Below are 19,135 nucleotides of genomic sequence, written 5' to 3'. Positions count from 1 at the left end.
AATTGAAAGGTTAATCAAGAGCAGATTAGTAACCTCAGATTAACTATAAAGAGAGGTAATGCTAACAGTATCCTAATATATTTCAAGAATTTATGAAGTACTTCTGGAACACCCGGAAAGCCAAAGTCTTGAGGCAGGATGGACATATTAGTGAGGCAAACGCTGCTCCTGACTGGATTGTAGATAGAACAGTCACCAAAGTCCACTTCGGTCTGATCGAACTGCAGATCTGATGATGTCACAATTGCATAAACAGTAAAAGTGGCAGGCTGCACCTGAGAAAAACAGAACATGTATTTATTATTGTAAACACATGGCAGATTTAAGCAGAAAAATAAAATAATGGAGATTTTTATTCTAACCTGCCACGTTTTGCTTGTGTGTGTGCGTGTGTGTGCTTGTGTGTGTGTGTGTGTGTGCTCGCTCATGTTTGTCATCATCCACAATATTTTGTTTAATAATAAAGTCAATCCTAACCAAAAGATGGATTTTAATAAAACTCACAGGAAGTCTAATTTGAATAATTCCAATTGGATTACATTGGATTTATAAGTCAACCCAAGTCAAGATGATGGTCCCATTTATCTAAAATAGTTATAGCTGAGAATAGTTCCCAACACAAACACTGCTGTAATAACATAGGAGACTGAGTAAAATCAGCTAAAACTCCATCATTCCTAAGTGTGAGTTGATCAGAGAATAATTTCTTAAACAAATGAGATGGAAGTGCAAGGTGTGCTTCGACTACGACCTGTGCACTCAGTGTTACATGAACAACAAGCACGATCTCAGCCATCCCTTTGAACGTTACGAGACGGCGCACTCCCAGCCGTGAGTATCGAGGCGCCATTAAAAGCGAATGATTAGATCATAAATATGAGTATAGGTATTTATCTTTGAATGCTTTACAAATTATTAATACATGTTTATTTAGTATTAATTGAGGTTAAGTAAGCAATAAAACAGACCAGTTTCTTGCCAAATAATGAGCCAAATCTGTTCTCCTGTATATTTCACCTGTAACTGAAACATTTGAGACATTAACATGAACATAATTTAGCATAGAATAATCTACTTTATAAATATTAACAACTGTCAAAGGGAGATGTAACCCAGAAGCTAGAACCTTAATGAGGTATTAACTAATTGGCTTACTAATATGATCCATCCTCAATTTAGATAAAATATAAAATATAAATTAAGGAAATTAACAATACTAATTAATAGATATCTAATTAACTAATAGATAATTTCATAATGAATTATTGGAAGGGTGAATAACTAAAATAACGAGTTTAATATTAAACATCGGTTAAAACAAGAATCTTGAACATCACTAACAGAAACAGAAGAGGAAAGCTGTATACTATTGGTCCAGGTGGGAATCTGAAATTTCATTGGCTGAGAGAAATAAGTCCCGCCTCCGCGAAATAAAACCGTGCGACGCAGCTGAGCGAGAGAGACAAACGGCTGTGCAGCACGCAGATACAGAAAGCAAAGACTGAGCGGTTAGAGAGAGAGAGAGAGAGAAAAAAAAACAACGGTCGAGGCCGTGAAGAACCCTGATTTGGGTGCCGCATAGATAGAGGGAGAGGCGGACTTGACTCCTTCTAATAAGAGCTAGGAACTTGGAACCAACGTGGTGAGTAAAGAAAAAAGAAGAGAAAAAGCTAACGATGCAACTTAAAAAAAAAAGGAAACTTAAATAGCTTATCAAATTAATTCCATTCTTATAGATTTGTGTGGAGACGACAGAGTGAACCAATCCTCTGTAGGAGGGAACCGTTGGAGCGCGTTGGTGAGTGAATGAGATTAAATTCAGTAAATTATTAAATTCAAAAAGCTAATTACAGCAACCGAGGTGACAGCAGTGGGCTGTTAGATCCCAGGAGTTAACATCTCAAACTACCAGTTAACGGTGGTAGGGCATATAGGAGTTAACGGCTCAAACCGCCAGTTAACGGCGGTAGGGCATATGGGATTCCCAGGAGTTAACGGCTCAAACCGCCAGTTAATGGTGGTACGGCCTAGATGTACAAGGTCCTCAGGGGCGTTATAGCTAACGCCATAGAATTAGCAATGCGTCCCTTAACCAAACATTTAATAATAAAAAAAAAATAGATAAATAAAAATAAATAAAAGCTAACTGATTAGGGAGGAATTATTTTACAAAGGTGGACCAAAGGACCAGAATTTATATTTTGTTGAATTTTGTTATAGAACATTTTATTTATTTATTTATTTATTTATTTATTTATTTATTTATTTATTGTGTTACAGATATACAAGGTGTCACAATGCTGTATAGAAACACAACTAAATGTATCCTTGTTGTCATGAATGTATTTCTTGTTGAATAGTGTAGAGTAATAGAATCTAACTGAGCCTATTGAGCTGAACAATTGTTGTCATATGTAATTATATTTCCAGAGCTACTGAGAATTATTTTAATAGACAATCAAATTGATGTTATGTTAGTTGAACTGTGAACCCAAACATGATTGGCTATGCCAATAGAGTGAAGCATTTGTTTAAGTCTGTAAGACTTTATGCTGTGATGTGACGAGAAGGGTCGATGCCAACTCGCTAACAGTCCTGTTGTTTACAGGCTGGGTTTTTTTTTTCCCTTGGGTTTGATCCCGACTCCTATGATCACTCACTTGGAACGAGAACTGGATTTCTTCCTGACGAGGGAGATGGCGAGCCTTAACCACTGAACGAACCAGGACATCTCAAGTAACTGAAGAGCAGACTGCTCTCTTCAGTGAACAATCTCAACGGTGTGGTAGGAAAAAATCGCACCACCGGACTCTGACTTTCACCCCAAGCGTGGGGATTTGACTTGACGCCGGCTGACTTGTGACTCATATGATCAAATCTCATACCGACCATTTTACTATTGTCGATTGTTTTCATCTGTTTTTGTGTGTTATCTTTATGTGTTATATTTCCCATTATTATTAAAATTTAGTATATAAACCGTTTCATGCTATACCCGTGACTCCAGTCATTCTTAAACAACCTCCAATTCTCCCCGAACCTAATTATTGGCCCATTTGTTTATTTTTTCTTTTAATTATCTTATTGTATCCTGTAATCCGGTTACATAAAACTTGGCGAGCCAGCCAGGAGAATTGTAGAGTTGTTACCTTAGCTAACCATTGACTGACATCATAAGAGTGCCTGGAGGTCACAGTGGTTTGCCATTTTGGCATTATTGGTACTTTTGAGTGTTTTAAAATGGAAGTTGTGAAAACAGAAAAGGTCAAAGTTTCAAATGCTGTTTTAATCAGTGGGTTAACTGATACAGACCTTGATAACGAAGTCTTTGGGTTTATGGAAGGATTCGGACCAGTTAACAGGCGCATTAAGTTACCAAACTGTGATCAGATTATTGTGGAGTTTCAACATGAAGCCACTGTTAAGGAATTAAAGAAACAATGTTTACCCTATGACAAACCTTGTACTAGGAACCCAGATGTTTTCTTCCATATTCAAGACCTAGCCAGCGCGTACAGTCTAGAAACTAGCACATCTGCCACTGATGCCTATCTGTCAGAGCTCAGGGACATAGCTGCGCGTAGCAATCAATCATTTAAAGACCTTCTAATGGAGGAACTGGCAAAAATTGGGGAATCTTTAGGAAGGGATACCCATGCATCTGAACCAGTCACTGAACCAGAGCCAATGCTCCATAGTGACCAAGTTACATATTCCCTGCCTTTAACACCAGAAGTTAACTATATGAACAACTCAAAGGACAATTGTCCACCTACAGAGACTGGAAAACAAAACCCTTGCATTCCACCAAATCTTTTAAACACACCTGAGGTTCAGCGAGTTATTGTGGAACACATTGTTAAAAGCAGTGAGGTTATCCCTCCGCCTACTTCACAATACAGACTAAAACCGTTCTCAGGGCGAGTTCCACACCCTTCTTTTGAAAATGACTATGATACTTGGCGTAGTAGTGTAGTGTTATGCATAAATGATCCTTCACTCACCAAGTCCCAAATTGTACGAAGAATCGTGGAGAGTCTGTCAGCCCCAGCAGCGAGCATCGTTAAAGCTCTTAGTCCAAAATCCGACCCGGAAACGTACCTTGAACATCTCGATTCAGCTTACGCAGCTGTCGAAGACGGCGACGAGCTCTTTGCTCGCTTCTTAAACACAAACCAGGACAGTGGTGAAAAACCTTCCGATTACTTTCAGAGGTTATACACCTTGTTAAACCTAGTTATTCAGAGGAATGGAATTTCCTCCAGTGACGCCGACCAGCAGCTGCTCAAGCAGTTTTGCAGAGGCTGTTGGGACAGCTCGCTGATTTCAAACCTGCAACTCGAACAAAAGAAAGACAACCCGCCTCATTTTACAGCACTTCTCCTCAAACTGCGCACTGAAGAAGACAAACAGGCTACTAAAGCAGCACGCATGAAACAACACTTAGGGGCACAACGAACTAGAGTGTATTCAAATGTGCAAACAACATGCTCTCAGAGTAAAAACACTTGTGAACTGGAAATAGATGATAACTGTGATGACTTACGCAAACAAATCGCTGAGCTCAGGAGCCAAATTGCACAGCTTAAGGTTAACAACACAGATAAAAAGGCAAAGAAAACTCAAAAAGAGTCAAAACCCCGTGTGGGGACTAAAATTCCAGATGAGCCCAAACAGATTCAGCAGATAACAGCAGTGGTGCCCAGACCAAAGCCTGGATACTGTTTTAAGTGCGGAGAAGATGGGCACATAGCTTCTAGCTGTAGCAACGAGCCAAATCCAGCACTAGTTGCAACTAAAAGACTTGCTCTTAGACAGAAGCAGCGCGAGTGGGAGATGTCAAAGCCAATTGCTCAGTCTCCTCCTTTAAACCGGTAGAAGCTCCTATCGTGGGACAGATAGGTGCTAAAGTAGAACCAAGTCCCTCTAAGGAAAGGACAGAGAGACTTTTTTGCAAGCCAGTTCATGCTCATTCAGTGCCAAAACTTCCCAAAAGATTAGTGGGTGGGCGATGCACAGCTACAGTCTCAGTTAACAGTGTTGAATGTAATTGTTTACTGGATTCAGGGTCCCAGGTAACCACCATTGCCAATTCTTTTTACCAAGAACACTTACCTGACCTCTCAATTAAACCCATCAGTAATCTGTTAGAAGTCGAGGGTGCAAACGGTCAAGCAGTTCCTTATTTAGGATACATAGAGATAAGTGTCACATTTCCAAAAGAGCTCGATCAGTCTGGACTTGAGTTACCTACCCTTGCGTTAGTGGTTCCGGATATAAGCTCAAACTCTGATACACCACTACTCATTGGCACAAACACACTCGATCCTTTGTATGAGCAATTGTCTGCCAATAACTTACCTGATTCCAAGGCACTCTCTTATGGGTACCAACACGTGCTAAAAGCCTTAGCAGTCAGAAAAAAACAAAGCAAAGATGGACGAGTTGGTGTGGTGAAGCTTCGAGGGAGAACCCAAGAAGTTCTCCCTGCAAATAAAAAACTGTTACTAGAAGGGTTTATGCAACCCAGCCAAAACAAGCATGAGCCTTATGCACTCATTGAACAACCCACCAATGGTTCTCTACCAGGGGGTATAATTGTAGACTGTTGCCTCATTTCCTTACCTTCACATGGTCCATACAAAGTACCTGTTGTACTAAGAAACGAAACTAACCATGACATCACATTACCCACTAACTGTGTGATCGCTGAGTTAGTTAAAGCCGATCGTGTTATGCCATATCCAGAACCTGACAAAAGTGATCAGAAAGTACTTGCGGCGTGTAGTTCGCAGCAACAGACTTCACCTTCAAACCCTCCTCTCAGTTTTGACTTCGGTACTTCGCCCTTGTCCGAAGAATGGAAAGGGAGGATCACCAACAAACTTAACACTTACTCCGATGTGTTTTCGCACCACGATCTTGATTTTGGTCATACACAACAGATAAGACATCACATCAACTTAAAAGACGAGACCCCATTCAAACAGAAATCTCGGCCGATCCATCCACATGATTATGAAGCCGTGAGAAAACATTTGGAAGCCCTCTTGGAAACCGGTATAATAAGAGAGTCGGAGTCTCCATTTGCCTCACCAATAGTGGTAGTTCGGAAAAAGAATGGTGAGGTACGTCTATGTATAGACTATAGAAAGCTTAATCTGCAAACCATTCGCGACGCATATGCCCTGCCTAACTTGGAGGAGTCCTTTTCTGCTCTCGCTGGATCACAGTGGTTTTCTGTGATGGACCTCAAGTCAGGTTACTATCAAATAGAGATGTGTGAAAAGGATAAACCTAAAACTGCTTTTGTTTGCCCGTTTGGGTTTTATGAATTTAACCGTATGCCACAAGGAATAACAAATGCTCCAAGCACTTTCCAACGGGTTATGGAAAAGTGTATGAAGGACATTAATCTGAAGGAAGTGTTAGTTTTCCTAGACGACTTGATCGTCTTTTCCAACTCCTTGGAAGAACACGAAACCAGACTTTCTCACGTTCTTGAACGGCTTAGAGAATACGGACTCAAGCTATCACCAGATAAGTGTCGTTTTTTCCAGACATCTGTGCGTTATCTTGGACATATAGTATCTCGAGATGGCATAAAAACCGATCCAGATAAGGTGGAAGCACTCAAAACATGGCCGAAGCCTCAGACTTTGAAGGAACTCCAATCTTTCTTAGGATTTACCGGTTATTACCGACGCTTCGTTAAAGATTACTCAAATATTGTCAAGCCACTAACATCTCTCACGGCTGGTTATCCACCCAAACGGAAAAACTTTAAAACACCACCATGTAGATCAAAGTACTTGAACCCCAAAGAACCCTTTGGGAATCGTTGGAGCCAAGACTGTGAGAAGTCCTTTCAAACTATTATTGAAAAACTTACCACTTCGCCAGTTCTTGGCTACGCTGACGCAAAACTCCCATATCTAGTACGCACAGATGCTAGTACGACCGGACTCGGTGCAGCGCTATACCAAGTGCAAAACGGTGTCACACAGGTAATCGCTTATGCAAGTCGCGGTTTAAGCTCTAGTGAAACTAGGTACCCTGCGCACAAGTTGGAGTTTCTAGCCTTAAAGTGGGCCCTAACAGATAAGTTTCATGACTATTTGTATGGGAACACATTCACTGTCATTACTGATAATAATCCGTTAACTTACCTCTTAACAACGGCAAAACTCGATGCAACGAGCTATCGTTGGCTAGCTGCGTTGTCCACCTATAATTTTGACATCAGATACCGTGCAGGTACACAGAACGTTGACGCGGATGGCCTGTCTAGGAGGCTGCATGATAAACCTGAAGACAACTCAAAATTCACTGAGGAATGCCAACGACTAGATGAGTTCCGATCTCATCTTTTATCCTCTGTCAAAGAAGTCGAGCTTCAACTTCAAGCCGAAGCAGTGAAGGCAACATGCCAAAAGCACATGGTCTTGGATGAGACTGATTCTCCTTGTGGTTTAGTTCAGTCACTTGCCATGTCTGCAGCGGCCATTCCAGACCTATTCCAGTTGGAAGACAATAGTGACAGTTTCTTTGCTGTGCCCAAGTATAACCATGCTGACCTTGTCTCCTTGCAGAGGAAAGATCCAACCATTGGCCGAGTCATTCAGCTGCTTATGACTGACAATAAACCGCCAACTGATACTATTGCAGAACCCCCGGTGGTTCTTAACCTTTTGAGAGAGTGGAAACGGTTTGAGTTTCAAAATGATTTACTGTACCGGAGACGCCAATTAGGACCAGAGACATCATTGCAGTTAGTCTTGCCTGATTCATTACGTTCAACAGTCATGCAAAGCCTACATGATGATATGGGGCATCTTGGGGTTGAACGTACGACAGATCTCATTCGGTCCCGTTTTTACTGGCCAAGAATGGCTAGTGATATCGAAATCAAAGTTAAAACTTGCGAAAGATGTATCCGTCGGAAGGCCCTCCCTGACAAAGCTGCTCCAATGGTGAGTATTACCACCACCAGACCTATGGAGTTAGTTTGCATGGATTTTCTCTCCATAGAACCAGACAGTAAGAACACTAAAGATGTCTTAGTGATTACAGACCATTTTACAAAGTATGCAGTGTCCATCCCAACCAAAGATCAGAAAGCCACCACTGTCGCGAAGAACCTGTGGGAACATTTTTTAGTCCACTACGGGTTTCCTGAGCGTCTTCATAGTGATCAGGGACGGGATTTCGAATCACGTACAATCAAGGAACTTTGTTCTTTACTTGGTATCCGTAAAGTCAGAACGAGCCCTTATCACCCTCGTGGCAACCCCGTTGAACGGTACAATCGTACATTACTCAGCATGTTGGGAACTTTACAAGCCACTGAGAAACATCACTGGCGCGATTTTGTAAAACCACTTACTCACTCGTACAATTGTACAAAAAATGACGTGACGGGATACTCTCCCTACGAGCTAATGTTCGGTAGGCAGCCTCGGTTGCCTATAGATATTGCCTTTGGGTTACCGCATTTGAACAAGCCCTCTATAACTCATTCTCAGTATGTTAAAGAACTGAAGAGTCATCTGGAACAGAGTTATGACATTGTCATAAAAAACTCTCAAAAAACAGCGAGGAAGAACAAAGAACGGTTCGACAGAAACATTCGCGAGTCCACACTAGGTGTGGGAGATCGTGTTTTAGTCCGAAATCTTCGCTTAAGAGAAAAGCATAAATTAGCAGACAAATGGGAGCAAACAGTGTATATAGTTCTCAAACAGATGGAAAACTTGCCAGTATACACTGTAAAACCAGAGAACGGAGAAGGACCCAACAGAACACTCCACAGAGATCTTTTACTGCCTTGTGGTTTTCTCTCTTCATTAGAAAATGAAACAGAACGCGTTACGAAACCTAGCAGACCTCATACAAGACAGAGTTCAGCCTTAGAACCTGACCCAGATGAGCCACTTGACGAAGAGGTAGATGAGTTTTATCACTCTGATCTTCCACAAGTGCTAAACCGACCATCCTATCAAATAGCGGTCACCTTGCCAAATAGGGAACTCATAGCAGATTCAGGACCGGTAAATAATATTCAACAACAAAACACACTATCCTTACACACAGGGGATCGCAAGGAACCAACCTTAGCTGGTAATGAAAATGCTGAATTGTCCTTACTTGACAAAGGCATCAACACCGAAACATTCTTACCTGACAGAATGAGTGAAACTGCGACATTCTTACCTGAAAGAGTGAAAGGAGCAGCAACATACTTACCTGAAAAAACGAAAAAAAACGAAGTATACTTACCTGACGTAGAAACGGGGGATGAAACTAACACAAACCTACCTCAATTGGATGGTGTCCTAAAGTCGCAGCAACGTGATGTAAGTTTTGAACCCATCATACACGATCAGACACATACATCTGAAAAGACCAAAGTCTTAGAGAATAGCTCATCAGCTCTGTCGGAAACAGAGAGCTCACTTCGTCCTGTCTCAGTTGAGAATCAAACCGAAACGGATGAGCATGATACTGTGCAACCAGAGATGTATGTCAGGAGATCTGAACGAAGTAGTCAGCCTCCTCAAAGACTAACTTACTCTCAATTGGGCAATCCACTAGTGACCGTAGTTAGGTCCCTTTTCCAAGGACTTAATAAAGCTTTTATTGACTCTCTTACTCAAGAAGTTGTGTACCCCGTAGAAACAATGCACAGGGACGTGCATGATATTTAATGGGGGAGGATGTAACCCAGAAGCTAGAACCTTAATGAGGTATTAACTAATTGGCTTACTAATATGATCCATCCTCAATTTAGATAAAATATAAAATATAAATTAAGGAAATTAACAATACTAATTAATAGATATCTAATTAACTAATAGATAATTTCATAATGAATTATTGGAAGGGTGAATAACTAAAATAACGAGTTTAATATTAAACATCGGTTAAAACAAGAATCTTGAACATCACTAACAGAAACAGAAGAGGAAAGCTGTATACTATTGGTCCAGGTGGGAATCTGAAATTTCATTGGCTGAGAGAAATAAGTCCCGCCTCCGCGAAATAAAACCGTGCGACGCAGCTGAGCGAGAGAGACAAACGGCTGTGCAGCACGCAGATACAGAAAGCAAAGACTGAGCGGTTAGAGAGAGAGAGAGAGAGAAAAAAAAACAACGGTCGAGGCCGTGAAGAACCCTGATTTGGGTGCCGCATAGATAGAGGGAGAGGCGGACTTGACTCCTTCTAATAAGAGCTAGGAACTTGGAACCAACGCGGTGAGTAAAGAAAAAAGAAGAGAAAAAGCTAACGATGCAACTTAAAAAAAAAAGGAAACTTAAATAGCTTATCAAATTAATTCCATTCTTATAGATTTGTGTGGAGACGACAGAGTGAACCAATCCTCTGTAGGAGGGAACCGTTGGAGCGCGTTGGTGAGTGAATGAGATTAAATTCAGTAAATTATTAAATTCAAAAAGCTAATTACAGCAACCGAGGTGACAGCAGTGGGCTGCTAGACGTTAGATCCCAGGAGTTAACATCTCAAACTACCAGTTAACGGTGGTAGGGCATATAGGAGTTAACGGCTCAAACCGCCAGTTAACGGCGGTAGGGCATATGGGATTCCCAGGAGTTAACGGCTCAAACCGCCAGTTAACGGTGGTACGGCCTAGATGTACAAAGTCCTCAGGGGCGTTATAGCTAACGCCATAGAATTAGCAATGCGTCCCTTAACCAAACATTTAATAATAAAAAAAATAGATAAATAAAAATAAATAAAAGCTAACTGATTAGGGAGGAATTATTTTACAAAGGTGGACCAAAGGACCAGAATTTATATTTTGTTGAATTTTGTTATAGAACATTTTATTTATTTATTTATTTATTTATTTATTTATTTATTTATTTATTGTGTTACAGATATACAAGGTGTCACAATGCTGTATAGAAACACAACTAAATGTATCCTTGTTGTCATGAATGTATTTCTTGTTGAATAGTGTAGAGTAATAGAATCTAACTGAGCCTATTGAGCTGAACAATTGTTGTCATATGTAATTATATTTCCAGAGCTACTGAGAATTATTTTAATAGACAATCAAATTGATGTTATGTTAGTTGAACTGTGAACCCAAACATGATTGGCTATGCCAATAGAGTGAAGCATTTGTTTAAGTCTGTAAGACTTTATGCTGTGATGTGACGAGAAGGGTCGATGCCAACTCGCTAACAGTCCTGTTGTTTACAGGCTGGGTTTTTTTTTTTTCCTTGGGTTTGATCCCGACTCCTATGATCACTCACTTGGAACGAGAACTGGATTTCTTCCTGACGAGGGAGATGGCGAGCCTTAACCACTGAACGAACCAGGACATCTCAAGTAACTGAAGAGCAGACTGCTCTCTTCAGTGAACAATCTCAACGGTGTGGTAGGAAAAAATCGCACCACCGGACTCTGACTTTCACCCCAAGCGTGGGGATTTGACTTGACGCCGGCTGACTTGTGACTCATATGATCAAATCTCATACCGACCATTTTACTATTGTCGATTGTTTTCATCTGTTTTTGTGTGTTATCTTTATGTGTTATATTTCCCATTATTATTAAAATTTAGTATATAAACCGTTTCATGCTATACCCGTGACTCCAGTCATTCTTAAACAACCTCCAATTCTCCCCGAACCTAATTATTGGCCCATTTGTTTATTTTTTCTTTTAATTATCTTATTGTATCCTGTAATCCGGTTACAGAGCCATACTGTAAAGTGTAAAACATGGCACCATCAATTTATGGTCAGTAAACAACTGTAACTCTTTCCGGAACTGCGCTGCTCTGGGTGGCTGCATGTTGGAGTAGCTCTGTTGACTATATGTAAGTTTTGCCTTTTCTTGGGCATTTTTTCTTCTAGTTTCTCAAGAAAAACTGTATTTTTTGGACATTTTACTTTTCTGGTTCTGGTGCTGTGAAACTTGGAGGATTTTTTACTGCTATTTTTTTCAGCTTTTTTCACTTTTTGAGCATTTGTTATGATGCGTAACCATGGCAACAAGCTGCGGTTTACAATGGGGAGCAGCTGATTAACATTGGAAAGGCTGAAATAAGACCTCAACTGAAGCCACAAATCCCAAATGAGCTAAAACGCAAGAAGCGTGGATGCAGAGCGGGAGCAAAACGGAGACAGAGAAAGAGGAAATTCAAACCATCTCTTCCATCGATCACAATGGGCAACGTGAGATCACTGGCCAACAAGATGGAGGAACTCCAAGCCCTTTCAAGGACTCGGCCAGAGTTTCGGCAGTTTCGAACCGCTGGGGGAGATAATGCAAAGGAGGATTCTCCAGAGAATCAAGAAATTTATGGACAACCCTGAGCATTCTCTTCACAAGACTGTCCGACAACGAAAGAGTGTCTTCAGTCAGAGGCTTCTTCAGTTTGGCTGCAACACTGACCGCTACTGGAGATCCTTCCTGCCAACAGCCATTGTAATATACAACAACTCTTTGATGACTTGATTATTATTATTATTCTGAGCTACTACAGCTATCAATTTCCTTCTGGGATTAATAAAGTATTTTTGAATAGAATTGAATTGAATTGATAGTAGGTTTTGATCAGTAATAAAATTCTAAAAGGTAGGAAAATGAGCAGTTTACAGAAAATACTAATTCTAATAACAGTAGAGTCTGATGTATTGGTTTGATAGAAAAACAAAGTAAATATACAAATGTGTGCCCTACATTGTTTCTCTTCTTTTTTTTATGTTCTGAAATGGTGTTTTGAGTTCAGCAGAAGATCGTGCCACTTTTTGCCGTTGCTTTGCCAGCGGCTGCTGAGTCTGTTGACCAAACAGAGAGTGTGAATGTGTGCATTTTTGTGATTTAATGCCAGAAGCTTTGGTGCTTCCCATGAACATCCTGGCTTCTTCTGGTCAAAGCCACAACACAGTTAAATCCTGTCCTCCTCTTGCCCTTGTAGAGACATGAACTGTTGGACGGCTGTGGACGAAGGGGAAGGTGACAGTTCTGGCAACCAGGGAGACCAGATTTAGATTTACAGAAAAAGAGAGCTGGCATAAGCGCAGCACGAATGTCTCAGCAGCAGCAGCACCTCCGTCCCTTTAGTTTTTCTAGTAAAGCCTGCTGCTTAAATATTTCTAAAGGTAAGCTAAAAATGATATAAACTCAAATTTTTTAATGAGATGTTTTGGTTCAGGCTGAATTGCAAATTGAGCCCCTGGTAAATTTTCTACCACATGAGCCAGAAAACAGATGGTGGCTAAGTAAAATAAAAAGCCTGACCCCTACAGTTTAGGGCTCCAGTGGTGCTGCAGTATGGAGCATTTCACTGTAACGGCTTGGATCTGCCTGTTTATTAAAAAAAAGGATGGAAGAGGTTCCTGCTAATCCACGTAAGTTGTTCTGAACATTTACACCTATCCTTATATGAACATTTGTTTCATGACGATATTGTGTGAGATGACAGTGACGTGATGATTGGCCAGCTAACCGCGCTACATTAGTTCAAGTTAGCGTAAAAGGAATTAATTATTTAAGTGCCTTTGAAAAGTTTGGAAACACGTTCCCATAAAAACAAATTATTGCGAAGCATATGTTGGAAATCTGAGAGATGTTTCTCTAACATGAACAACAGCTGCAGCACGGCCCTGTCACCTTCTGCTGAAGCACCAGAAATATCCATCTAAATAAGTTTGTTTTTGATATTGTATTCAGTTTGTCCATCTATGTTTATGTTTATTTATTTGGCAGACGCTTTTATCTAAAGTGACTTACAATTTATAACCTATAGGGCATGTTGTGATCTGTGGGGGAAACCGGAGTACCCGGGGGAAACCCACGCATGCATGGGGAGAACACGCAACTCCACGCAGAAAGGCTGCAGCCGAGTTTCGAACCTGCGACATTCGTGCTGCGAGGCAACAGTGCTAACCACTGCGCCACCATGCAGCCCATCTAATTAAAGACTCTGTGAAAAAACACGTGAAGCCAAGAAATGGTGAAATTATTTAGACGATACTCAAACATCTAGCTAAATCTTCCAGACTGTTGGGTTTGGGAATACTGACTTAGATATATTAGATAAGAGAATAAGCTAAAAGTTCACAAGAAACCAAAAAAAAAAAAAAAAAAAAAAAAACCCAAAACAAAACAAACAAAAAAAAAAACACCAAACATAAAAATTCTATTAGTGAATTAAAAAAAAAGCTCATTTTGTAGTGCTGACATAACTAATCCTTGCTCCATTTACTGCAATAGAAAATATATTTTTGGAATTTGAGTCGTAAACATTGCAAAATAAAACTATGGTTGATTTTATCATTGGTATGTATGAAAAAAGCTCACAAAAAGCTTTTCAGTCGTGCAAAACGTCCTCAGTGCTGATTTGCAGGTTATTTGCAGGTCATATTATTGTTTTGATATTTAAATCAATCCATTAAACTTTAATTATCATAGAAGTTTGAACATAGATGAACAAAACTAAAGATCAAAGAACACATTTTAAACGTTAGCTTCTGTGGTTTCTCAAACCATGTTGTTTTTGCATTCAGGTCCAGATTTCAATGACAATTTTTTTTGCCTCATGAGGTTTTTGACTCCTCAGAAACCTCATGAAGACAAAGAGCATCACAGCAATTCTCTGCAAAAGAAAATGAAGTTGTTGTGTGCCCATTTTCAGCAAATGAAGCCATTTTCAGTGAAACAGTATGCGGTAACCTTTATGCCTGGCTTATTAGCGCCCACGGAGTAACTGGGCCTTGAGGGTGGGAGATAATTTTAGCTTGTTAATGCAAAATGGGTTACAACCTTCAGTGGCAAACTAGGACTCGAGCATAACTCTGTACAGTGAGTATACCATTCTGGAGATCACAGGAATGTTGACTCATGACATAAATTAGGTTTTATACATTAACAATATAAAGCACACACCTGGCCTGCTACTTTCACTGTCATTGGAACCTCCAGGACTCCTGTATCGTTGTCAAAATATTTCTCTGCATCTTTGGAAAGGGAATGCCTGTAAAAACAAAAAAAAGTGTGTCTTAACATTCTTTTTTATGCAAGAAAATACATTTTTATAGTCACCAGCACAAGGAAGCACTAATCGAACACAACAATGATGTCAACAGATTTTTCTAAACAGATGTCAGATTTCAGCCGTCAAATGCTGAAAGCTGCTTTTGACTTTTGAGAGAAAAGGATGAAGATTCAGACCCTGAAGACCCGTTACTTTACTTTAACCCACGTCTGTAGGATCAGCTTGCCAGAGAAAGCAGGAGAAAGATGAAGAGTGCGCCTCCACACTACTGTAGGTTGTAGCCATGGTGATGAGAGATGTAAGTATGATTCAAAGAGGACCAGCAGTCATGCAGGCTTATGTAAAACTCTAGTTCCCCAGTATCACCAGGAGTCGAGAGCTACAAAAACACTACATATGTGTGTGTGTGTGTATGTTTCAGGTTCATATGTCAAATGCTGTTTGTCTGCCTTAGGTTCACCCCCACCCTACATTTGTACTGTTTTCTTCCCTTTGTTTTCCTGTATCTTACTTCCTTCCTTTCATTTTCAGCCATCAACTGTCCTCCCCGCTGTTCACTCATTTCACTCTTAATGCAAGCTGAAGGCTCGAGAGTTAATGCTGTTAATGTCGGTGGTTTAAAGCTTCTCACAGGTCAGAGTTGTGTAAAAACTAAATCTTTCCTTGACATAAAAGCTAATTAAAGGCAGTTTTGTTATTTCAAACTTACAAAACTACCCCATTACATCTTAGGTGTGTTCTTGCTGTGCCTTGTTTCTAATTCCATGCTGTCATTCTGTTTTAAAACACAGAAACGGTTTCGTTACCTGTTTTTTCATGTAAAACTTTGCCAAAAACAGGTAACGAAACCGTTTCTGTACCCCATTACGTCCAACATCCTGTAAGGTTCAGTTAAATTCCAAACCTATCAAAATTAAATCTCTGTATTTATAAAGTTGTTTTTTTTTCCTCTTCAAAGCTTGACAAATGAGCGCAGAGGGTATATTAAAGGAAGCACGCTTGTTCTGACTACTAATAGAATCGCTGCTGGAGAGTCACTCTTGAATTAGCTTGGCAGGGCAGAGTGGAAAAGCCTGGTGGGGTGTCGCCAGGCCCATATGCTCAGGAGAAATTTGTGGACGGATGAAGCTTCAGATTTGTCAGTGTCCTGAACAGATTTACGTATGTACTCTTCCTCTCGATAGCCAGCTTATCCACAGTAATTGTCCTTTTTAGTCTTTGATGGTACTGTATATATATATATATATATGAATGAAAAGGATTACAAAATGGATAAATGAGCATTAGGATTTCTGAAAATATGGGTAAAAATGACAGGAAGTGATCATGGTATGAATCCTAAAGGTCACAATAACAAAACCAGCTACTATGTTTGCTTGATTTTTGTTTCTGGTGCAGATGTGAGCAGTGTGCTAGCGGTAAAAAGCACCGGTAGAGCCGTTCAGCATAATCTGTGGTAAATCATGTTGTAATCTCCCTTTTATCAGCCGGAACTGCCGGGGTCGGACCCATGGCCTGCTCTTCAGTGATTACACCTAAAACCGCTCAGACAAGCAATCCTGTTCAAATGATCCTACCACCAGGATGACAAAACAAACAAACAAAAAAAGACAACAATATTTTTCAATTTAATGCAATTCAATTCAATTTAAAGATACTTTATTAATCCCAGGGGGAAATTAGAGAGGTGTGAATTAAAATTTGATTCTTGTGTTGACATTGAAATCTCTCATTGTTTCTGTTTTGTTAAATAAAGATTGAAAAAAAAAGCTTGCAAACGCTAACCCACTCAAGGAGCAATGACTGACGGAGAGTAAGTTTTCATTGAGCTAGAACTGCTTGATCTTGAGGATTGAAAACTTTTGTTACAAGGAATTCAATTGGAGTGAAGGAGACAGGGGAGTTGGTGGAATGTATGTCTATTGACACCGCCGCTGTTGTTGGGCCAACCAATCACAGACGTGCGCTCTGCGCGATCAACAGATAGTTAAATAATTGGGCTCTCCTCTGTCCGTCCTTGCCTTTCAGACATCCCTTGTGTCGATGGTTAACGGTGATGTGTGTCTCCACACCTGTGCAGATGGAGAAGTATAAACTAGGCTCAAGAGTTATAAAATGATCCTGGTGAATGGTTTATCTGAAAACAGCAATAAATTATCAGGACGACATTCAAACTAAAATTGTACAAACCATGGATAATAAAAATAAAAAATAAGATAAAAAAAACACAGGGTTCCCTCTAGGATGTGTTATTAGCCCTTTACTGTTCATTCTTCTGAATTAGAATGTGCTGAAAATTGAGCAAAAACAAACTACTTTTACATACTTTACCTGGGTAACAAGTATCACTTCCTGGTACGGAAACTGCAGTGGTAACGAGTCTAACATTTACTAAGAAAAGCTGAAAAAGTCACTGTGGTTTAACTCTCCTTCCTAAATTCATACATTAAATTTGTATCTGTCTTACAATAATCCACAAAATAAAAAAAAATAAAAAACTCTAAATCAGAGCTTTACACACAAGCACAACAACATGAAGGAGAGGGATGTTAAAACTGATCAAGTCCATTTACCGATTCCTCTCATCAGAACACCAACATCGACATGTGTGCCACTGTTCTTGATGCCGTGGAGATGAAATCTCGGAGTATACAGAGCAACGTTGAGGATGTGTGAAGGAAAAGTGTGGGCTGGATGGTGACAAATAAAGGTGGAGGAAGACAGGCAGAGAGGGATGAAGCAACAGAAAGCAGCTAAACGATGTGGGCAGGTTGAATGCAAACCCTGAGAGGAGGAAGTGAGCATGTGCTCACCCTCTCCCAAAAGCCCGGGGAGGGCAGAGATGACACAAACACCTGTGCGAAGAATGAAAGCTATGAGTCACTTCAGAATCCAGATTTAATGTGTGTGTAAGTGTGCATGTGTGTGGATGTGACAGTGGGTCGAGGCAGTGCAGATAATGAGGATTTGGAAATCCAATCGTGCTCCAGTTGGCAGTGCCATTTTAAATGACACACTGCCTCAGCATTAAACAACAGGAAGCCAAGCAAAAATCAACAGATTTGAAAAGGAAGATCCAACTATTTTAAAGACATACCAGGATGGCTGGCAGGCTGAAATATTCCTTTTTTCCATTTTAAATGCTAAAAGTGTACATTTCTGTTACGAATGACCGATGGGCTCCAATAGAACTTTTTTAAACCTGAATTTATGTAACCTCATGGTGTAGTTTTTTAGCATTATCATCACCGTCGGATCACAGATGGAAGATTTCAGTTTCCTGAACAACAAAATCCCAGACTATCTCTCAACCGATTAAGAGCCTAGGTGCCCTCGACATATGCGACCAGGCAGACTCGTATGCTGTTTCAGGTCTTAGTCCGCAAACCCAGAAGTTCATTCAAAGTAACATACTGCCGTTATTCCTTGAACACACAAAGACCATAACCTTTTAATCTGGATAAAAAAAAAAATTCTGTCACACAAATGGAGAAGCTCAACTGACAGTCACAATAAAAGGCCCATTTATCCCACTGAGCCTTTCCAAACTGGAAACATGATTTATTCTCTTCTTTATTTGTAGGTTTTAGATCATTTGTCTAAAGGAAAATACAATACTGCCAAATAGCGTCTTTAAACAGTTTTTAATGTTATGGTTTCTTTTTTATTGTCAAAGATCCATGGGTCAACATGAACGTCATTCTGACGAAGCTTTAGGATCTGTGATAGCAGACACTGCATTTCACTTGTCTCCAGGCAAGAAAACCTCCCATTTCACAGCTGATCAGACAAAAGTTGAGTTTGAATTTTCAAAAACTTATCTGGACAAAAATGACAGCTATTGCCACTTTACTTGTTTAGTGGATGCTGAAGCAAACCCCCAACTTGGCAATTTTGGGAATTCATTTTAGAGCGAAAAACCTTGAAAATATCTCACACCAGAGCCGGAGGGAAGAAAATACCTTGATAATGAAAGTGAGTTAAAAAAATAAAAAATAAAAAATACTATCACTTTTCAACAATGTTCATCAAAACAATGAAGTCATCTATTGTCACAGGTCTGGCTAAAACCAGAGACCTACCTGAGCGTTTCAAATAACTCAAAC

At 40.1% G+C, this 19,135-nt stretch overlaps 1 protein-coding gene across 1 annotated transcript in view; it reads right to left on the bottom strand.

Moving 5' to 3' along the window:
* cfap74 (cilia and flagella associated protein 74) overlaps positions 1 to 19,135 on the bottom strand; it is an 86,644-nt gene that overhangs the window by 13,225 nt on the left and 54,284 nt on the right. The window contains exons 23-24 of the mRNA XM_015966959.3: positions 14,921 to 15,008; positions 102 to 275 (exon numbers count right to left, since the gene is read on the bottom strand). Coding sequence (XP_015822445.3) covers positions 102 to 275; positions 14,921 to 15,008 — 262 coding nt within the window. The remainder of the gene's footprint in view (positions 1 to 101; positions 276 to 14,920; positions 15,009 to 19,135) is intronic.

This window comes from Nothobranchius furzeri, chromosome 15, assembly GCF_043380555.1.
Source record: "Nothobranchius furzeri strain GRZ-AD chromosome 15, NfurGRZ-RIMD1, whole genome shotgun sequence".
NCBI lineage: Eukaryota > Metazoa > Chordata > Actinopteri > Cyprinodontiformes > Nothobranchiidae > Nothobranchius > Nothobranchius furzeri.
Note: the sequence above shows the minus strand (reverse complement) of the source record. Positions and strands in the feature narration are given on the sequence as shown.